This window comes from Ailuropoda melanoleuca, chromosome 7, assembly GCF_002007445.2.
Source record: "Ailuropoda melanoleuca isolate Jingjing chromosome 7, ASM200744v2, whole genome shotgun sequence".
NCBI classification, from domain to species: domain Eukaryota; kingdom Metazoa; phylum Chordata; class Mammalia; order Carnivora; family Ursidae; genus Ailuropoda; species Ailuropoda melanoleuca.
Window position 1 is genome coordinate 141,323,662 of NC_048224.1, and position 23,631 is coordinate 141,347,292.

General features: G+C 50.5%; 2 protein-coding genes across 4 annotated transcripts in view; both read right to left on the reverse strand.

Annotated features, from left to right (window-relative positions):
* Positions 1-3,865, reverse strand: part of LOC117803140 — a 17,074-nt gene extending 13,209 nt beyond the window's left edge. The window contains exon 1 of the mRNA XM_034665539.1: positions 720-3,865. Coding sequence (XP_034521430.1) covers positions 720-1,580 — 861 coding nt within the window. The 5' untranslated portion in view covers positions 1,581-3,865. The remainder of the gene's footprint in view (positions 1-719) is intronic.
* The window catches only part of RASA3 (RAS p21 protein activator 3), a 123,199-nt gene that overhangs the window by 86,659 nt on the left and 12,909 nt on the right, over positions 1-23,631 (reverse strand). The window lies entirely within an intron of this gene.

Sequence of the window (23,631 nt, forward strand, 5' to 3'; positions counted from 1 at the left end):
TCTTCTATGCTTTGTTTCTACTAGTTGCATTAGGAATCTCTAGCAGGTTACAGTAAAGGGACAAGGGTGAGGAGGCAGCTGAGGAGGCTGAAGAATGTAACAGGGACACAAATGGCAGGAATAGGCTAAGATTTTTTTTTTTTTTAATGCAGGAAACTAAAGTGAGGTACTATGGAAACTTCTGGAAGAGTAAGGGCCCCTGAACAATGGTGAAGATGAGGATCTGAGCTGTCCCCAAGCTGGGTCTGGGCCCTCCTAGAACATTACCCCTGTGTATCTGCACAGTAAACAGGAGGTACCAATAAGTAGGGATCACACAAAAGAGAGCAAACAGTCTTCAGGATGCCCTCAGCGCTACAGGAAACCTCGGCCTGGGAACAGTTTTCACCTGGCACTCCCACCTCCAGAGGAGTTATCATGTGACCCAAATAAGAAAGAGGAAGAGGGAAGAACACCTGGGAGAACACCCGAGAGAACACAGGGGAGATCACCTGAGAGAACACCCCGGGGATCCCCTGAGAGAATACCTGAGAGATCACCTGAGAGAACACACAGGAGATCACTTGAGTGAACACCGGGAAGACCACGTGAGAGAACATCTGGGAGATTACCTGAGAGAACACAGGGGAGATCACCTGAGAGAACACAGGGGAGATCACCTGAGAGAACACAGGGTAGATCACCTGAGAGAACACAGGGGAGATCACCTGAGAGAACACCTGGGAGAACACCCGAGAGAACACAGGGGAGATCACCTGAGAGAACACCCCGGGGATCCCCTGAGAGAATACCTGAGAGATCACCTGAGAGAACACACAGGAGATCACTTGAGTGAACACCGGGAAGACCACGTGAGAGAACATCTGGGAGATTACCTGAGAGAACACAGGGGAGATCACCTGAGAGAACACAGGGGAGATCACCTGAGAGAACACAGGGTAGATCACCTGAGAGAACACAGGGGAGATCACCTGAGAGAACACAGGGCAGATCACCTGAGAGAACACCCGGGAGATCACCTGAGAGAACATCTGGGAGATCACCTGAGAGAACACAGGGAGGTCACCTGAGAGAACACCTGGGAGATCACCTGAGAGAACACCTGGGAGATCACCTGAGAGAACATTTGGGAGATTACCTGAAAAAACACAGGGGAGATCACCTGAGAGAACATCTGGGAGATTACCTAAGAGAACACAGGGCAGATCACCTGAGAGAACACCTGAGAGATCACCTGAGAGAACACCTGAGAGATCACCGGAGAGAACACAGGGCAGATCACCTGAGAGAACACCTGAGAGATCACCTGAGAGAACACCTGGGAGATCACCTGAGAGAACATCTGGGAGATCACCTGAAAGAACACAGGGGAGATCACCTGAGAGAACATCTGGGAGATTATCTAAGAGAACACAGGGCAGATCACCTGAGAGAACACAGGGGAGATTACCTGAGAGAACACAGGGCAGATCACCTGAGAGAACACAGGGGAGATCACCTAAGAGAACACAGGGCAGATCACCTGAGAGATCGATCACCTGGTGAATGTCTGGCAGAGGACACCAGGGCCACAGGGCCATGCCCAAAGCCTGCTGTTTCCTCCCATTGAGGTGTTTATACACTTAACTTGCTTGTATGTGCATATGTCTGTGTATGTGTGTGTGTACACGTGTGTGTTTTGATTTCTCTTTTTTCTCTTAACAGCTTTATTGCAATAGGATCAGCATACCATAAAATTCACCTATTTAAAGTGTACAATTCAATGTTTTTTAGTACATTCACTAGGTTGTGCAACTATCCCCACAATCAGCGTTAGAACATTTTCATGTCCCTGAAATAAATAAACGTGGACCTATTAACTGTCACATCCCTTCTGCCTCCCCCAGGCTCTGGCAACCACTAACCTACTTTCCATCTCTATAGTTTCGGCTCTTCTGGACATTCATATACATAGAATCGTATCACATGTGATCTTTTGAGTCTGACTTCTTTCATTCAGCATGATGTTCAAGGTTCATTCACAGCGCAGCCCTGTTCCTTCTCACGGCTGAGTAATACTCCGCTGTATGGATGTTGCACAATCTGTTTAGCCATTCTTTAGCTGACAGACACTTGGGTTGTTTCCAGCTTCAGGCTTCTGTGCATAGTGCTGCATAGTACACAAACAGCTGCATAGTACACAAACAGCTGCATAGTACACAAACAGCTGCTGTGGCTGTTTGTGTACTAGTTTCTGTGTGGACATGAGCACGCCCAGGAGTGGAGGTGCTGGGGGATGTGGTAACTCTGGGTTTAACTGTCTGAGGAGCCTCCAAACCGTTTCCCATGGTGGCTGTGACACTTTACAGTCCCAGCGGCAGTGGATGAGGTTCCACTGACATACTACTGCCTGTCTTTTCAATTAAACATTCGCTGGGAATCAGAGAAATGCCTGTTTTTTCATTTTTTTGTTTTATGATGGCAAAATGGGAGGGAGGTGATTGTGGCAACACGTTTATTAATACAGTAAATATTCTGGGTGCAGATTTCTGCCACTTCCCCCACAGCGGCGGGGGTGCACCACTTTGGTTTCCACGTCCCATTTCTGGCCAGGAGAGCAAACTCCCCCAGCCCTTCACCCCAGCATGAGTGATTCTGGGTTTACGCTGTCTGGGTCCGAGCACTGGCTTTGAAGACACCAGAGAGCCAGCCCTGACGAGCAGGCATGCGACGGCATGGGCGCTTCTGCGGTCAGCTGGAACCACGCACGAACCAAGTCCATCTGTGTGGTTCCAGCCTGCCGAGCTGGCCCGAGAGAAAAACCAGCTCCTTTCCTGGAGACCGCGTGAGGTTCCGGAGGCTGGTCTACTCCAGCTCACAGCCTCAGCGGCAGTGGAGAGAGGTGGGAGCATTCTGTGTGTGCGGGTATCCATTAAAATACTTTGTTTATATATATGCTTTTTTGCTGTTATCATTCAGAAGTCCCTGTAAGGCAGCTGTGGGAATCCAAGATTGAACATGACAGTCTTCGTGCAGCCCCAGGCCCGACCACAGACCCTCTCTCCAGAAACAGTCACATTCACTAATTTCTGTCTCTTAGTTCCCAAACAAGTATCATCAGTTTAAATAAGCGCATCACTGATGTTTCTCTGCTGATCAATTTGAAATCAGCTGTTGATCTCTGTTATGAAGGATGATTTTTTTTACAATGTCAAGTATTCAACATTTCACCCTGTTCTGTACCTATCAATGTCTTACCTATTGTCTCTATAAGTTGATTCGAAATATGCTAACTCCGCAAGCCGTCATTTACATCACAGTCACTCAGCAATGTGCTGTGACCAGACACTGCAGCCCCTCCACATCGCCCTTCACCTGGTCCCTTCCCATTTGACCTGAGCGCCTCCTCCAGGCTCTGCTCTGGGCTGCGAGGAGGACACATCTCTGCCTGCCCAAGGGTCCTCATCATTCGACAAAACACAAAAGAAGCGTTCAGGTCAGCTTGACCTGTTTAAGGCACTGCTACATTTCTTAGAGCTCGTTAAATACATAAACTGCCCAAATTTCCATTCCAACCTGCAACCTCTTCCAGGGGCAGCAAGGCCTTGATACATAAAATAAGACCCCGACTTGGCCAAAGACGGCCCCTCCCAGCCCGCACTGGAAAGACAGTCTTCTGCAAGATCTAGGTTTATTTTTCGGAAGCAACCAACACAGGATTTCAGGCTGCTGTTTCTGCTCTGAACACTTTGGTACTATCTTTTTCTTTCTTTTCCCCACTCCATTCTCTGAAAGAGTCCTGACTTAAGCCTGAGAAAGAAAATTTCTTAGATATTAACAAAAGATTAGAAAAACCATTTTCTTCCTTATAAAATCAGAGCCTGCCATTCATACCTCCAGTGCAAAACACAAAGTTCTGGAAAGACTTTTAAACGAAGGTATTCCTTTGTTCACTTGCATCTGGCCCGAAGAGAAATAGACAGACGGTGGAAATCCCAGGTCCGTGGTGAAAGCAAGACTTCATATGTTATTCTGGGGTAAAGAGACTCTGAGAGGCCTTTCTGATGAAAGCCTGACCTTTTCTTACGTAACTTACTATCTTTTCGGTTGGTTAAATACACCCCAGGCTGTTTCTCAAGCACTTTGCATTTTGTGGTCAGGACGGTCTTTGACTCTGACCGTCTCCCCAAGAGTGAAGGCAATTATGACAGCTTAGCATGGGGCTGACCTCACACACAGGTAATATCCATGTTAGTGCGTGTAATATTAACAGTGCTGTATCACGCCTGTGAGACGCACGTGTGTGACACAACTGTTTCTGCTCCTTTGTAAGGAAGGCAGCATTACTGAAATGCCAGCAGGGCTAACCTCCATGTGCAGAAGGCAGAGGGGCTGCTCCCCCCAATAAACCCATAAAATCCCTTCCTCTTTTCCTTGCTCAGCAGCCAGAAGCGAGGGCTCAGAGAAGACAGATGGTGGCAACAGAAGGCAGCTGATGATAAGAGGGGCCAGCCATCAGGACAGTGCCAACACCCCAGGTAGGGGTGGGAGGTGGGGGGGGGTGCTCTGGGCTGGAAGAACTCCTGAGCAAGGTGCCACGACCACCAGGCTGACTGACCCCTTTCCTCCAGCTGCGACATAAAGAGAAACAGGGAAACAGGTGATGCATCTCGAGGCCTTGAGAGCAAAGATCGGTGGCAATGCAGACTGTGGGAAACAGTTATCAACAGAGCAAGAGAAGATTCCTGCAAGTCACATATTCGATGAGTATTCTGGGATCCAAAATATATAAAGAGCTCCTACAACTTAACAACTAAAGACAAATTACCCCTTTAAAAATGGGCAAAGAACCTGAAAGGCATTTTTCCAAAGATATCCAAACTCCACATGGACGTGAGAAGACACTGGAAGTCACATGTCATTACGGAAATGCAAGTCAAACCCGTAGCGAGATACCACTCTGCCATGAAGACAGCCAGAATTGTTCTTAAAAGGAAAATAACAAATGTTGGTGAGGATGTGGAGAAAGTGTGGTACTTGTACATGGCTGGGGGAGTGTGGAGTGGTGCAGCCACCATGGAAACAGCTAGGACATGCCCCAGCAACCCCACTGTGGGCCGCACACACACAAGAACTGAACACAGAAACGCACATGTGGGCGGGGCGGGGGCAGCAGGACGCGGTGCCATCGCTGCCCTAGGCGGTTTACCTGAAGATCACGCGGTGTCCCTCCGTGGGATTACGAAGGGTCAAACTAGAGAGAGGTGGTGGTAAATGCCACTGAAGTGTACATTTAAAAATGGCTAAATGGTGAGTTTTGCATTATGCCCATCTTATCACAATTTTAAAAAACAAAGTCCAGACGGTTGCCAGTGTCATGACCAAGGCAGCGGCTGCTCCATGTGACTGTGGTTATCACAGAGGCCACTGTCCACCCGATGTCCTTTCCCAAATGGAGCAAGAAAGGGTATAAATACAGGTGTTCTTGCAGTATAACACACGCTTGGTGAACACAACTCCGTGGATTTCACGTATGTGCACAGCGTGGAATCAGACCAACATCTGGAACGGTCCCAGCACTCCAGAATGTTCTTCCAGTCGTCCCAGCTCAATGACCCCTCCACCAGAGCTCAGCATTCTTCCAAATTTTATCCTGTCGGTCAGTCCTGCCTATTCTGTAGCTCATAAAAATGGAGCCAGATCCCTTAACCCATGAGAGGTTGCAAAATGGATTCTAATTTTACCTCTCATTTTAATTTATAAACTGAAGTGATTTTATAAAGAGAAGCTTGCCCTTTGTCTACCATTTGGTGACCTGTTAGCGAAGTTCACACAGAAAGTTAGGGTAAACGCTTGATGATTCCACTTATTTACCAGATTTTCAAATAACGAGTTAGTGCCCAGTCATGGGCAGATCCACACGCACACCCCCGGCTGCTCCCGCACCGCAGGGAATCAGGAGAAGCAGCACGGACAGCACCGCCCCCCTCTTCGGGCCTCAGTCTCCCTTCTGTGAACGGGGTGGCCAGTCACCAGGACCGGCAGCTCCGTGCCCGTCTCACCAGTGGTTCTCAGACATGCTCCCCACACCAGCAGCGGTGCCGGAACGGCAGACCCCCGGGCCGCCCCCGTCGGCGCCTGAACACAGAACCCGGGTTCTAACGAGCCCTGGGGCAACTCCGGGCTCTCACTCACTGTCCGAAGCCCGCCTGGCTGCACGGGATGACAGCCCGCCATTCCGACACTCCGGCTCCGGACTGCCCACGGCCGGGGTGCCTCCCCGTGGCCTCAGGAGACCCTCTGCGAACGGACGCGGCGCCAGCGTCCTGCACACGGGCCCCTCCCGGCACAGCCACCCCTGCCGTGGCGGGGTGGCCTGACCCAGAGCCTCAGCACGCTCTCCAGAAGGAACTACCCTTTTCCAAAACTTTCCACGCACTTCCATCCTCTACAGTCAGCGTGTGGCTGACGACCATGATTGTCTCTCCCTCCTCGCCCCTCAGAAGCACCCCATTACCCACCCAAAAAAGAACTTCTGCTCAGCTGGGCATTCAGGGATCCCCACAAGCCGATGCCGATTTGCACGTGCAAGATGACCTTCAACGATGCACTTCGGCCGAGCCGGAGCTGGCACTGGACAATGCCCGTGTCTCCTCACGGGCAGGCCATGTGGACCCCCCCACACTGGTGCATCCACATCCTGTCCACCCCTCAGAGCCGCACAGCACGGCGGCATTCCTCCACCGCCAGGACGGGGCTGGAGCTCCCTTTCCTACCCTACGCGCATGCTGTGCTTTTGTGCACGGGGCCCTCTCCTTGCTGCAAGCAAAGGCTAGGCTGCCTCACGGGCGCTGTCACTCACTCCCTGTTAGCTTCACAAAGCCATTCCCATGCTGAACAAAAGAACATCCTCGCAGCTAACTGGGAACCACCCAGAGGTCAAAAGTCCTGGGCCCGCCAAGATGACCTCAGACGTGTCACCCGTGGAATGTTCCGGAAGACAGACTTCTGCAGGACAGGCCGGTAAGGAGAGAGGCAGCTAGAAAGTGCACGGGACGGGGAAGCAGGACCTATGCAGGGATTTAAAGAACGACGTAATAAAGGCTTTAAAATTATTTCTAAAGGGCCATGGGCTGTTCTGTTTGCTGATCCGTGCACAGGAGAGGGGAAAAGCTCTGCCATGTCTCCAGCTGCAAGAAAACAGAAACGCCCGCTGGATCCTAGACGCACCCAGCACATTTGGACTGCTGTCCCCGCCTGAGTCACTCCCCAGACGCATCCCAGGCTGTGGTGCCCCCTCCCTGGGGCCTGAGCAAGGCTGTTTCAAACCCAGAGGGCTGCAGCACCTCACAGAGAAGCCACAGATCTCTACTGAGCTCGACGTGTTCAAAACTCCCAAGTTATTTTTAACATTGCTATTGGTCTAATTAGGCAGGAAACACTAACCAGTTTACAAGCCGGCTGCCCTGGACGAGCCATGGGCCATGAGAAATGAGACCATATTGACACACACAGGATGTTTTTTAAACTTGGCTGAAATAGTGAATAAATGAACTTGTAGGAGACTCAACTCTGACTTTATCTCCCCGTTCAGATCAGCCAACCCCCGCCCTGATGTGGGACTTCCGTGCAGCCCGGCCACCTCACCCTCAAACTCCAAGGGCTGTGTTCAGGAGTGAGGGGGGGACCACATGGGTCACAACGCCCCCCTCAGACCTCATCAGCTGCGGGCACCACTTTCGGTGCACGACCGCGTCTCCAAGTGGAACGGGGGCCCACAGTCACGGGGTGCGAGAGGCGGAAGCAGGAGTCGAACCGCTCCTCACCGTGCTGTGGCGGCACCTTAGCCAGCCATGTGTGTTCCTGACACACAGACCCACTCTGACGTGGCCTGTGGGCACACGGGCGGAGATTCCGTTCCGGGGGCTTCGCCTGAAAAGGTCCGTTGTCCCACAAGTTCTGCTCCCTCAAGGCAGAGCCCCAGGGCCCCGGGTGCGAATCCCCGCCAGTCACACGGGGTAGGGTCTTACTGCAGGGTTTTCTCAATAGTGGTCTGCACTGGGCTCACCCCACCACCCTGACTGGGCAGACGTGGGGGGGGCCTTCACACCTGGATGTGGGTCTCCCAGAGTCGGGCTCTTACGTAAACCATTCTTGGGGCAGAGCCTTACTGGGACCAGTGCTCACGTGGTCTGGGAGGAGACTGAGCCCACACGTAGCAACCACGGCGAGCTGGCAGGTCAGTGGCCCTCACACCTGCTGCCCTCGGAGCACCGAGCAGTGCACTGACTTCTGTCCGTTCTGAGCTTGAAACTCGGACCCTCTCCCCTTTCAGGGTCTGGGAAGGGTGGAGGAAGCGAACAACAAAAGCGCAGTCTGTGGACCAGCTTCACATGGAAGGTTCGTGTTGCTCTGGGTCCTCAAGAAGTCACCAGTCCAGCGCAGAGCAGAAGACCAGAGTCAGAGCCCACCCTGCAGCTCCTCAGCTCCTCAGTGTCCTCGTCACCAGAACAAGAGCAAGGCCTGTCCTCCTTAGACTAGCACACCTGGCACAGGGAGCGATCAGTGAGTCCGCTTGCCGCCAACATCACGGGGGCATCTGGCAAAATGAGAGGCAGTCCACCAGCTTAAGACTTCAGGGTTCCTTGGGATTCTTCACGGGACATGTGCCATATGCACTGGGAACCCCAGAAGCACATTATGCCCGTCCGCCAAAGGGAGCTGCAGGGCCCTGAGCCCTGGAGCGAGCTCCTGCCAAGAGGCGGGGCCACAACCTGGCCAACTGCCAGACACAGCCAAACCTTAAGAAGGGCCACAGGGCCCACCACCAGTCACCCACCACACGCGGACAGAGCCGCTGCCAGCATCAAAGCGCAGCACCGCTCGGCTGTCATCACCTGAACCTCCAACTAGCAGAAACGCCTGAGAAAGCCTGAGCCTGGTCCCTGGGGTCTCAGCCGATGGCCCTGCCCCCAGCGCCACAAGTGCGAGCGTCTGCCTCGGACAGTCACCAGCCACAAAGACAGCTCTACTCCGCTGCCCACCGTGGAGAACCACAAAACAAACGTGTGCGCTGGCCACTGGACTTGAGTCCTAATGGCCATTCCAGAAGAGGAAGAAACTTAAACTTAAGACTTTGGTTTTCCCTTCCTCATTTATCACTGTGTCAGACTGCCCAGGAGAGATGATGTACCTTCCTCTTCAGGCCTAACACCACCAAACATCAGCAAATCGGGAGCTCACACAGAAACACATCCCGGTTACTGGCAGCGTCTCCCACTCAGAGCCATTGCACGGGCAAGCTCTGGTCCTTCCCTGCTGCCCAAAACCAAGGACCCCATGCAGAGAACTTTCCGGCCCCCCACAGCAGGCAGCCCCCCTGCAGGCCTTCCCAGCCCACAGATGAACAAGAGGCCCTGATTTTTGGAAGGGAAAGATGACCAGCCTCACCTGGGTGGGGAGGGGGAGTATGAGAACAGCCACCACCCAAGGTCCTGAGCCCCTGTCCCCAGGGGTTCCTGGCTGTGTCCCCACCGGGCCACCAACCATCTGACGCACCTGTGCCTCCTGCCCGAGTCCCGACACCCCGGGCAGTGAGGCTGCACAGCAAGCGAGTGACAGGCTTATTTACAACAGCAGCTGAGGAGTGCCTGGGGCCTCCGTCGACGAAGCATCTGACTCATGATTTCAGCTCAGGTCATGATCTCAGGGACGTGAGATCGAGCCCCGTGTTGGGCTCTGCACTAGGTGTGGTGCCTGTTTAAGATTCTCTTTCTCCCTCTCCCTCTGCTCCCCACCCCCTCACATGCACACAATTTCTCCCTAAAAAAAAAAAAAAAAAAAAAAAAAAAAAAATTTTTTTTTTTAAAAACCATGAATAAATCAGTATCTAGGTCTCCTAAGAAAAATACACTTGACCCTTCCACAACACGGTGGTTACAGTGAGAACACCCTGCACAGTCAAAAAAATCCACGTATTATTTTTGATTCCCCCAAAACTTAACTACTTTTCTCAAACTATTCCAAAACATAGAAAAAAAGGAAAACTTCCAAACTCATTCTATGAAGCCAGCATTACCCTGATACCAAAACCAGATAAAGACTCCACCAAAAAAGGAAACCAGAGGCAAATATCCTTCGTGAAGATAGATGCAAAATCCTCTACAAAATACCAGCAAACTGAATCTAACAGTACATTAAAAGAATCATTCACCGCGATTAAGTGGGATCTATCCCAGGAATGCAAGGGTGGTTCCCCATTTGCAGATCAATCAAGGAGATACATCACATCAATAAGAGAAAGGATAGGGGCACCTGGGTGGCTCAGTTTGTGAAGCGTTTGCCTTCTGCTCAGGTCATGATCTCAGGGTCCTGGGACTGAGCCCCACCTCAGGCTCCCTGCTAAGTGGGGAGTATGCTTCTCCCTCTCCTCCGTTCTTATACTCTCTCTTGCTATCTCTGTCTCTCTCTCAAATAAACAAATAATCTTTAAAAAAAAAATAAGAGAAAGGATAAAAACCATCTGATAACCTCAATAGATACAGAAAAAGCATCTGACAAAATACAACATCCATTCATGGAAGAAAAAAAAACCCTCAACAAAGTAGGTTTCGAGGGAACATACCTCAGCATAATAAAGGCCATACATGACAAACTCACTGCTAACATTATCCTCAATGGGTAAAAACTGACAGCTTTTCTCCTAAGGTCAGAAAGAAGACAGTGACATCCACTCTCACCATGTTATTCATCACAGTACTGGGAGTCCCAGCCTTAGCAATTAGACAAGAAAAAGAAATAAAAGGCATCCAAATTGGTAAGGAAAAAATAAAACTTTCAGTATTTGCAGATCCTATATGATACTATATATAGAAAACCCCAGAGACTCCACCAAAACTCTATTAGAACTAATAAATGATAAAGAACATAATGAAAAAAAACTAATAAATGAATTCAGTAAAGTTGCAAGATACAAAATTAATATGCAGAAATCTGCTGCATTCTTTTCCAGTAATAACAGAGCAGCAGCAAGAGAGATGAAGACAACAATCCCATTTCCAACCACACCAAAAATAATAAAATGCCTATAAATAAATTTAATCAAAGAGGTGAAAGACCTGTATTTCAAAAACTATGAAACATTCATGAGAGAAACTGCAGATGACACAAACAAATGGGAAGACATCTCATGCTCATGGATTGGAAAAACCAATACTGTTAAAAATGTCCATAGTACCAAAAGCAATCTACAGCTTTAATGCAATCACTATCAAAAACCAACAGCATTTTTCAAGAACTAGAAGAAATAACACTAAAATTTGTATTCACAAAAGACCCCAAATAGCCAAAGCAATCTTGAAAAGGAAGAACAAAGCCAGAGGTATCACAATCCCAGATTTCAAGATATACTATAAAGCTATAATAAAACAGTACAGGGCTAGCACAAAAACAGACACACAGATTAACATAACAGAACAGAGCAATAAACCCACACTTATATTTTCAATTAATGTAGAACAAAGGAGGCAAGAATATGCCATGGGAAAAGACAGTCACCTCAGTTAATGGTGTTGAGAAAACTGGACAGCACTATGCAGAAGAATGAAACTGAACCACTTTCTTACATCATACACAAAAATAAACTCAAAATGGATTAAGGACCTAAATGTGAGACCTGAAACCATAAAATTCCTAAAAGAAAACATAGGCAGTTAATATCATGGACCTCAGCTTAGCAACATATTTATGGATATGCCTCCTCGGGCAAGAGAAACAAAAACAAAAATAAACTATTGGCACTATACCAAAATAAAAATCTTCTGCACAGCAAAGGAAAATCTCCAACAAAATCATAAGGCAACCTACTAAATGGGAGAAGATATTTGCAAAGGACATAACTGATGAAGGATTACTATCCAAAATATATTTTAAAAACTTGTATAACTCAACACCAAAAAAACAAATAATCCAATTAAATAATGGGCAGAGGGCCTGAACAGACATTTCTCCAAAGAAGACATCAGATGGCCAACAGACACAGGAAAAGAGGCTCAACATTCCTCATCATCCGGGAAATGCAAATCAAAACCCTCAATGAGATACCTATCACCTCACACCTGTCAGAATGGCTAGAACCAAAACCAGAAGAAACAACAGGTGTTAGAGAGGGTGCAGAGAAAGGGGAGCCTTCATGCACTGTTGGTGGGAATGCAAGCTGCTGCAGCCACTGTGGAAAACAGCACGGAGGGTCCTCAGAAAGTCAAATATGGAACTACCGTAAGATCCAATAATGCCACTACTGGGTATTTATCCAAAGAAAATGAAAACACTAACTTGAAAAGATACGTGCACCCCTATGTTTATTATGACATTATATTACTTTCATCATTTTTACATTATAATTACATATTATAATGTTTATATTATTATATAATTATATCACATTCTTTATATTATTATCCTATATATTACTCAGCCACAAAAAAAGAAAGAGATCTTGCCATTTGCGACAACATGGACGGACCTAGAGGGTACCGGGCTAAGTGAAATACATCTCACTTACCGGGCTAAGTGAGATAAATAGCATACAATTTCACTTATATGTGGGATCTGAAAAGCAAAACGAACAAACAAAAAACAGACTCATAAATGCAGAGAACAGACTGGTGGTTGCCAGAGGGGAGAGGGGTGGGGGATGGGTGAAACAGGGGACGGGCATTAAGGGGTACAAACTTCCAAGTATAAAATAAATAAGTCAAGGAGACGAAAATGACAGCATAGGGAATGCAGTCGATAATACTGTAGTCACCTTGTACAAAGACAGATGGTGACTACACTTACGGTAGTGAGCACTGAGGGATGTACAGAATTATCGAACCACTGTGTTGTACACCTGAAACTAAGACGGCATTATATGTTAATTATACTTCAACTTAAAAAAAAAAAAGTCTAATAGTCTACTGTTGACGAGGAGCCTTACCAATAACCCAGACAGTTGATTAATACATATTGTGCATGTATTTATATTATAAACTGTGTCCTTATAATAAAATAAGCTGGAGAAAAGAAAATGTTATTAAAAGAGTCATAAGGGAAGAGAAAACAAAGAATCCTCAGGGAGAGAAAATACATCTACAGTACTACGCTATATTTATTGAAAAAATCCACACGCAAGCGCACCCATGCAGTTGAAACCTATGTTGTTTAAGGGTCAACTATAATCCATAAAACAAAGATTTATAAATGATCAATGTTTATTATGACAATATTTATGTTGGCAAGAAAACAAGGAAACATTTAACATTCAACCACGGGAGACGCCAACAGATAAAGTGCCTTCGACCTCACTGGGCCAGGGCACAAGCCTGCAGAGGGCGGGTCAGATCACCGCCCCCAGAGCTGCCTGTGCATGGGGGAGGCGGGCAGGAAGCCACACGTGTCCTGGGCAGCGTGGAGGGCTGGGGGGAGAAGTGGGTAAGGCTGAGCAGAAGGCCACACAGCAACCAGCCATTTTTATGAAGAACTTGCAGAAACACGTAGAAATATTTGGAGTGAAATTTTTAAAGGATATGTGGACTACGTACGTGTACGGATATGTATTTAAATATGTGCACACGCGACATCTCCATATGGAAAATAAAACCGGAGAAGAAACGGCTGAACAGAAGAACTGGAATGTTACCCAAACGTTGACTGTGCCAAGCCTCTCACTGGGGGAATGAGTCACTTTTTTCTTATTCTTGAAAATTCAGAACCAGGTTTTTCAAAATTTCTATAAAGCATGTTTATAGTTAAATAGAAATGCTTATAAATTTAATAGCCAATAATTCCTTCATTTTATATTAAACAGTAACCATGTCAATTTATTATGTGTAATAATAAAGGCAATTTCTGATAAAGTTTAAATGTAAAATGAAACATAATTCGGAGCTTTGTGATTAAATGCCCACGCTATTCACCTTAAGTTAGAAACTCCTTCACAAACCGCATGTAGGCTGCTGCGTCCCACTGCCCAGTCTGAATCCCTGGGGACTGGCAGATTTGCCGTAACTTTCTGCTGGATTAATCACTTTAATTATTCTGTTAGCTATTTTCTGTTTAACTTCTGAACCAGCTGGGTCCAAATGGTCACACATGCTACAAAATCATCTATCCCGTTTCTGGGTATACAGCAGGCACATAATTCATAGTAACTGAATAACACGCAGAATCCCTTTTAGTAAAGCTCCAGGCTCAAAATTAAGAGTTTTAAAAGGAAACTGTATTCTATATCTATCTTTAAACATTTCTACTTACAAAGGAAATGCAGGTCCATTGTAACCGTGCTACGAAAGCATACGCAGAAACGGTAAATCATCTTTCCTTCCCTTCACACGCTGACCATTTGGTTCAAAGGCTTCCAGAGCTTTCTCTGAGATCTCACAACCGTGTAAGGGGTGTACGCACGGGAGGGGGTAGTTCTGAACTGTTCACGAAAGCAACCAGCTTTTTCTCTTCACCATATGATAAATTTGATACTACCTGTGGGTTAATCTCCTTCCTTTTTGGGAATGGCATAGCGTCCACAGGAGGCACCGAGAGGGACGGGTCCCCCCAGCTGCTGTCTGAAAACAACTCGCTTCCGCGGGGTGGCCCCGTGTGCCCAACCGTCCCACACTATGGCCTCTGCCTCTCCGGTGGGGATGAGAGCAGGGCTGCCCACAGGGGTGAAGGTGCACGCCAAGCAACGCTAGCACGCAACACCCAGCTGTGCACATGGGGTTTCCAGGGACAGGTCCCACCGCTCTGGCAGCTGGCTTGTCCCGTGGGAGCACACCGGGCGGGCTGCAAGCAGGTAGGTCATGATGTGAGCCCAGCGTGCTGTGACCTGGTGTCTCCTGCCACACTCAAACCAAATCGCCGTCTTTTCCTCTTCAGCCTTTAGTTTACTGATCACTCAGGAACATTCCAGAGGTTAGGCACAACAGTCTGCAAACCGTCCCTGATATTTCTGTTCTATTTTCACATGTTGTCACCATCAATCCATTCGGAATCTATTTTGTATGGCGGGAGTTAGGATGTCACTTTTTTCAACACAGCCGATTAAGCCAACTCCACTTACTAAACGTGCCACCTTTTCCTCGGGGAACGAAAATGCCGTCACTATCATCAGTTAGGCCCCTAGACATGTTCTGATCTCCTTCTGTGACTTCTATGATACTTTCTATTAGAAACCTAAGAATACCCTGCCTCACATTTTAAAAAGTCAGCTATACAAAGATGACACACATGCAGTAAACACCTTAGTTACCAATTCTAGCACTTTTGTTAGTCTCCCAAGTTGTTCTTTTAAAAGAGTTTATATATATACACACATACACACACACACACACACACACACACACACTCACATTTTTTTTTGAGAGAGAGAGAGAGGGAGACGGAGGGGCAGAGGGAGAGAATCTCCAGCAGACTCCTTACTGAGCACGGAGCCTGACGTGGGACTCGATCTCACCACCCTGAGATCATGACCTGAGCCACAACCAAGAGGCAGACTCTTGAACTCCTGAGCCACCCTGGTGCCCCAAGTCTCCAAGTTATACTCAGGTTTCCACGTGCTGACTGATACACAAAGCAGGCACCTTGCCCTCTGACTTGAATGATTTTTTCTGGTTTGAAGTCTGGCTTCAGCTAATAAACCAATACTGAAGTGTCCACATTTAGTTTAATTTATTTATTATAATTTATTTAATATATTTATTATAATTTAAACTTCAACCATCCCTCTTACCACATGGTTGCTTGATTAAAACACGAAACCGTACAGAAAGCTCTCTAGCCAAACCCGGGCCTGCCCCACTCCCTCTGCCAGCTGCCTGGAGCGCAGGGCTCCGCGGTCACCGTGAGCACCAGCTAGCCGGTCCCATCTTGAGCCTCTACCCTCTGCCAGCCGGCCCTTTACCCAACACTCCTATTTTTAGCTCCTAGAATCCAAGGCTTTGGCTGGCCTAGGCAGTCTGCCTATTATTCAACGAAGGGCCAATTCACAATTTCCCATGAATCAAATAAGTTTAATTCCTAGAAAACCCCCCCAATCTTAATATCTCCCATTATTTCTAAGAAATGAAAAGTACTTTGAGCCACCAAGACCTTCTGAAGGCCTGACCCCACCAGAACACTGAGGAAGGAGGCAGACCCCAGGGTCCAGGGTCGGGGGGACTTGGGGGGGGGGGGGGAGAGCAAAGAGGGAACAGGACAAAGGCCATGAGGTCAGAAGGCAGAAAGCCCAGTCACAGCAGGTGGAGGCACAAGGGGCAGAGAGCGTCCTGAATTAGAAACAGAGGAGGCCACAAGCTGTGTGTTAAAATAGTAAACTGATGCCCGGAACATCTATGTCACAGGGAAAGGAGGAAGTGTCCTACACAAGCCTGGGCCCTGTATGCTTCAGTCTTTCTCACACTGGTGGTCACAGATGTGACATCTTGTGTCCTGCCTTTTTGTGCTGTAATTCCATGGGTTTCACTCTCCGCCCTCATCAACTGCTCTAGGAATGGCTGCGTCTCATATTCTGGCCAAGTGTACAAGTCTCCCCACAGGGCCGGGGCCCGGCCACCCCCGACCTGGACACCTACTGTGGTCGGGCAGGCGGCCCGGAGCCTCTCCAGGAGGTTCCTGTGGCAGCAACTGCCCCTTGGGGACTCCACTCCCATTAGAGTACGTCCTGCCCCCCCATCCCAACCCACCCGAGAAGCTCCCAGCCGCCTAGATGAGAGGAGAGCAGGGCCCTGCAGGGGATCGTGAACCTCAGTGCCTCCAGAGGGTCTCACGCTACCAGTGCTCTTCCCAGAATAGAGCTAAGCTGGTACAGTGATGGCCCCGCGCCCAGCCAAACCACCTTGCCTGTGCTGTCACCCCAGACTGGACATGAGCCTCTTGCTAAGCCTCAGTTTCCCCATCAACAACAGGGGGATAACCGTGCCTGAGCATGCCTAGCGTGGTTCCTGGCGTGCCCACAGACTATGTGCCCCTGCTGACCACTCTGAAGCTTTCACTCCTGCTCACTGCGAACACAGAGTTTCAGCAGTTAACATGGGACCAGGGACCGGTCACCGTCCCCCCGTGGAGCCTTCTTGCTGCTACAGCACAGTAGCGAGAGGGACCAGTCAGAGGAGCCCCTGAGACGCTGGTCTGTCTGGACGTCACCACACTCTGGGGGCTGCAATCCACAGAGGGGTGTCAGTTCCCCAACCACAACAACAGCCACTGCTCTTGACCTTTATTACCCCAAGTGTCCCCACAGTAAGTCATGGTCTTTCCCTGACAATCTGGTTCCACGAAATCACTGCAGTGAACACACAGTTTATCACAGAGCGGTACCGCGGAATCATGGAACCAGCAGCAGCCAGGGACTTAGAGTGAACCCCCCATTCCCAGCAGAAGTGAGGATGGGAGGTTGCCGGGCTGTGAAGGGCACGCTGCAGCGCGAAGACGGGAGAGCAGCACGGGAGTCAGACGCCGTGCCCACCTCAATCCGCTTACAACTTTCAACACGATCAAAACGCAAGTTTCCCAAGGGAAACTTCTGAGAACCATCGATTCCTCAGGTCAGACAAGAGGCAGCACAGAGCCGGGCTGACAAACGGGTTCTCAGAGCGTCATCTCAGTCACGGGACGCTAGGCTGGCTCCACGTCAAGCCAAACCTCGGGCGCCATGCTCTCATCTTGAGAAAGGCGTTATGCAAACAGCAGGTGCTCTAAGGCAATGAGCACCTCCTTCTTCCCTTACTGCATGCCCCCAGCTCGATCCCAGTGCTCCCCTTGGTTCCTCCCCATCCACACCAGAACTGCACCCAAGCACCAGGAGCCCGTTCACAGCCTCCTCTTGCCTCCTGCATGGGAACTCATGTTCACATAATCCCAAACCAACGACAGCCCAAGACGACAATGATAAAACCAACCGACATTTCCGTCAACCTTCTCCCAAGACACAAAACTAGGAAACATCAAAGCTAAAACTGAACCTGGGACATCTGACTTCAACTTGTCCTCGTAACGCTGCACCAAGGTCTTGTACACCTACCTGGGAAACTGAAGCCAGGCCCTCAAGTCTATGAACACGGTGGACAATCTCTTTCTAGCTTCTACAGCAGAGACGGCGGTGGGCCCCACGCACCTGCTGTAGGCTACATGGGATGTCGGCACCGGGACCACCCAGGCAGTACCCATAAACATACCTGTGTCTTAGCCACTCACGCACAATAGTGACAGTCCAGTCTCACCCCCAGAACGGAAGTGTCTGGGGTGTTATCCATAAAAAGGCACCTGATGAATTTAGAATTACAAGTTTTCATATTCTAACTTTGCTTTTCTATATCCCCCAAATTTTCTTCAGTGAAAATGTTTACTTTTGTAAACACATACATGGCATCCAAAAGACACAAGCAAACAGCTGCTGGAAATCCTAGGAGACCAGAGACCCTGGGAGCAGAAACGGCAGACACGAAAGGGGGACGCTCTCCTCTGGTGTCAGGGTACCACAGCACGTCCTGCACATCTGAGTTAGACTCTTCACCAGGAGCTGGTGTGTCAAACAGCGAGGGTGGCAGCATCAGCCTGCATTCAGAACAGCCGGTGACACACCACGGGCCACGGAGCCCAGGCCTCTGAGGGGGCCTGAAGAGAGCCTCACGGCACAGGGACGCTCCTCTGAAAACGGACAAGCTGAACCCTGGTTCATGCTTATGTGGGGACAGTGAATCATCCTTAAAGCCTGATTGGCCAGTGGGACTGACCCTGGATGCACACTGCGCCAATGCGTCCACCGTAAGGCCCTGGCAAAGATGCCGAGCGGACACCATCATCGCTCAGGGCTGCCACGGAGAAAAAAGAAAACAGAGGTGCAGATTGGCAAACTGTTGATGCCACGAGTGAGCCGGTGACTTCGGGACGGAAGCATCACGTCCCACCCCCACACAAAAGCCCGCCTCTCAACAACTCCCATGGAGAGGCTCGGTATTTTCGATGACATTCGTGACAACCTTTCTTTCCGAAATAGCCTCTAACCACACAAGCTGTTCAAAAAAACCTCCAATATAATAGCAGAGTGTGTAAAACCCCTCTCCAAGGTCAGTAATTAGGGCTCTCCCTGGTTGTAATTTGAGCAAGACCAGCACTTCCAGGGGCGCGTCAGATCCCAAGTTGTGGCTGGAGTAACAACGTACAGCAGCAGTAATTCAAAATAGAACATGACCAACTTCTAATATCTTCTGTTCCCACTGTTGTGGGAGGAGGCACACTTCACCCTGGCCTTTAATTCCAAAGAATGGGATGCGGGTGTTCGTGGAAGAAACAAAAGCAAAAATCAAGTAATCCCCGTCGTGGGGTTGGGTCCATGGCACTGCCCTGTCCTCTTCTGGCAACTCTCGCCCCACGCACCCCACGGGCACCTCAACCTGGGCACACCGTGCAGTCTGCGTGGGACACGCCGCTGTGTCATCAGACCAATCTGGTGACAGCAAAAGCAGATAAGGGGAACAAAACAGTCCGTCAATGCGAATGGGTGTTAGCACAGCACCTGGAGGGGCTCCTGAAAAGCTCCTTCCCTGAGCTGCTGTTCCCAGAGGCCCCGGGTAGTTGGAACGTGGTCCTGGCAGGACCTCCACCAGGGAAAGTCAGGGCCTCTGCCCCCAGAGCCCAAGCAACTTCCACAGAGGGCCGCGTGGAGGCCCTGCTGGATTCTCAGCTCAGCTGTAAGGACCAGGGGCCCTCAGCTTCGGGCTGCACGGGAACCCCTGCAAACAAGGGTCTCCAGGCCCAGCTCCAGAGTCCCTGATTCTGTAAGGCTGGGGTGGGGCCCAAACCAGTCCCCGGGTGATGCTGCTGGCATAAGGACCCCACTTGGAGATTCCTGGTGAAGAATTTGAGGAGGGTGTGACAGGCATGCCCCCTCCTCTCCCACCTCCAGGGGGGTCCAGCAGCCTCCTCTTCCTGAAAGGCAGCCGAGCGGAACCAGCTCAGCCACAGNGCAGCAATGGGACATGCAAATGGCTAGGGCAGGAGGGCTGGTAGGTCAGGGGGCATGGGGACTGGGAGGACAGGGGGCAGGGGGACCAGGAGGACAGGGGGGCTGGGAGGACAGGGGGCAGGGGGAGTGGGAGGACAGGGGGCAGGGAGACCAGGAGGACGGGGACAGGGGGGCTGGGAAGACAGGGGGACTGGGAGTACAGGGAAAAGGTCACTGGGAGCCCTTTGCTGACTCAGGGGCTTGGGGTGGTCCTGGGACAGCCCAAATGAGCAGGTGAGCAGTTGGCCCCAAAGGAGGCTGCTTTTCCTACTCTGCTGTCCCGGGCAGAGCTTGCTCAAGGAGGGGCTCACGTGTGGCACCTGGGGTGCAGAGGTCCCCTCTCGGCAGAGGCCCACCCGGCACATCTGACACCCTAACCCAACAGGTACGGCCCAGGCCCCCCCACAGCCCCATGCACCCTCCAGGCAGGTCATGAGGTCCCTCAGCGTGTGGCCTGTGGCTGCAGAGTGGTAACATCTGAATCGAAAGGGGTCCCTGCTAGGCCCACCCGGAGCACCAAGCTGCTTCAGACAGACCACTGAAGAAGAGAAACACACTAACGCGGAAACCAGACTGCTGAACTTTGTCACCTGCATGTCAAGATTGTGAAACAGTTTCTATCAGAGATTTGCACGATTCACTCCACAAACCGTTATCGAGCGTGTACAAGGCAGACGTGTGCGGGAGCCTGCACAGCGCTATCAGAAACCCAAACCGCAAACTCATCTGCGGAGCTGAAAATGGAATTCCTTCCGTCACTGTGCCAGCTCCCCGTGCTGGGTTTCCTGGGTTTCCTGGGTTTCCTTTCTTAGATCAAGTCCAAACCAGCCTGTGAAGGACACCGGGTCATCTGCGCCTTGCCCACGCAGGGTACCCGCTCATCACACAGGGCCCAGGGGCCCCCATGGTGCAAAACAGGCCAGGACCCTCATTCTACTTTTGAAAAAATAACACCTATTTTTGGCTGGTCTTTCAACTGCACAAGCCACAATGAGTGGAACATTATCATGCATTTAATTTTACTTATAAAAGCAACTTGTTTTTCTTCATTCTTTAGTAATCTTTGTTTACTCTTCTCCGTTAATAAAATGTGGGCAGGTTTTGAGTATAAACCCAAGAGTACGTAAACACTCGCTCCAAACTTGTGTGGTGTTGACCCCTCGGCAGCCCCATTTCCATACGCAGGGGGGAGGCAGACTCTACAAACCGCCAACGAAATGACCCAGAACTCCCAGTTAATCCCAGGGCGGGGGGCAGTCAGCTCAGTGGTGGGCTCCTCCCGCCCGGCCGGTGTCTGTGTGCAGGAAGCACCACAGTGCGCGGGTCAGCACGCAGAGGTCATGCCTCAGGAGTTTCAGAGTAAGGCCTCACCACCTAAAAACTCCTCCAGCCCATGAGGGCCTCCCTTGCTGGTGGGTAACCTGCAACTGTGTCCGGCAACCCAGCATTTGCCTCTTGTCTAACTGCAAGAGAAGTCACAGTTTTCCTGGGTGTCCCTCCTGCGCAAGGTCAGCATGTGAGCGTAAGGGCTCAGTGACGAGCACCCACGTCAGGAGAATGACAGTGGGGCTGGAGCCGTCAGACCCCCACCGTGATCATGGGAGCCTGCTCAGCACACAAAACAACACTTGATTCTCGGGGGGGGCGGGGGCTGCACGCTCCAAGTGCAGGGTGATCACAAGATGACTTCCTGTAGTTTCCAAAATAGTTAACTGATTCATTAATACCACTTCCCACCACCAGCGCCTGTGCCACAGAGATAAAACCATGAAATGACCCACAAAAAAGCTACAGAATTCAAAACACCACGCCAAAAACCTTGAAATGTCACCCTAGCACCTAGTGGGACGGCGTGGCCTGCTGTATTTACAGCTTCTTCCAAAACACACGCAGCCTTGGATGAATTGTTTTACCTGCACTAAATGCTTTACGACTAGCCGAGAACTCGGGAGCACCTTCTGTTTCCTCCTTCGGCTGCATCCCAAGGGAAAACACAGCCTCCTAACCACATTGCTACGGGAGCAACTGTCCCTCCAAAACTACGTTTAAACGTGAGATTATGCTTCTGGGTTAATATTTTACTTGTAAGTCAGAGGCAGCATGCCGAAGGAAGAAACAGGGACACGCTCCATGAAGCGAACAGACAGGCCCGGAAGCAGCCTGCAGTGCAGCTGGAGACGTCCCTGGGTCCCCCCCAGCCTGATGGGACAAGTGGGGCCCAAGGCCTGGGGGACAGGTAATGCAGGTGAGCCCACCCAGCCAGGAGCATGGGGGCCAGACCCCAGGTGCCCGCCACCAACTCGAGCCCTTCCGGCCAAGCCCTTCCACACAGCCACGTCCTCTCGAGGAATCTGGCCAGCCGTCCTGCTTTCAACAGGTGAGGAAAATACCGTGGTTGCCTATCCCAGCCCTGTGAGGCCTCCAGCTCCTCCTCAGAGCGAGGCAGAGCCGGAGGAGATAGGGGCAGGCACGCTTAGGTGAGGCGCAGGCAGGCCCAGCACATCACCACCATACCACTCAATCCACTAAGCAACCCTATGCAGCCTACTGTTACCCTCATTGTACAGACACAGAGAGGTTAAGCGACTTGCCAAAGTTCACGCGGCAGGTAAGGTGCGGAGCCAGGAATGTCACCAGCTCAGCCCCAGGGTGCTGCCCTTCTTTTTCACACCCTAGACCTCAGGCCATATCAGTTGGGTCCACACTACAGGGGTCTTTCCATGAGGCAAACGTGAGATGTCTACTCCCTGCCCCCAAATGTGACTGACCGCCCTTCAAGGCCACATTCCTAGAGAGAAGCAAGAGAGCTAGTCAGTCACACACCCATGGTGTTCAAGGTGCCCTAACCTCTCCCTACCCAGTAGGACATTCTCGAGGTGAGCGCCCCGTGCTGTCAGGTGCTGAGCTGTGGGGGCAAACAAAAACATCTCCAAACATGGCCAAATGTCCCCTGGGGTGCAAAACTGTCCTGGATTAAAACCACGGCATTAAAGGAAAGTTGAGTATCTGGACACTCACTCCCAGGAGACCAGCAGGGGCTGGGACCAGAGGTGCGTGAGCCTAGGATGGGTCTCACAGAGCTGAGCGTGAAGACGCTGGTGCATCCATCCGCAGGGCCGGTCCTGCTCTCTCAAGGAAGGAGCAAGGTTCCCGAGCAGCCCAAGAACAGTCTGAGAAAAACTCACAGGGCCCCTCTCTCTTCTGGTTTTCCACTCCTTTCAGGATCGAGGACTCTGAGTAGGGCTGAGCAAAAACCCAGGAAGCTGGGGGCTGGGGTCCCTGAGAGACAGCTGTGGGGCCTTCCCACTGTGCTGCCACTCACGGCCAAGAGGCCGAGACTCTTGGGAAACTCCAGGATCAGGAGGACCCCCCAGAAAGGGGCGAGCCTTGCTGTTCCCACATGTCCCCAGTCGGGAGCCTCATTTCTGAAGCATTCTGAATGACTGCTTTCCTACTCTCACTCTTGCCCTCCTACTAAGGGCCCTGCGAACTACAGACGGGTCTGGAGAGGAAGAAGACATGCGGGACCAAACCCCGTGTTTGTGCACCGCCTGCTGCCTGTGGCCTCAGCGGCACCATGCCATCCTCCCCCGTCCTGCTGGCCCCATTTT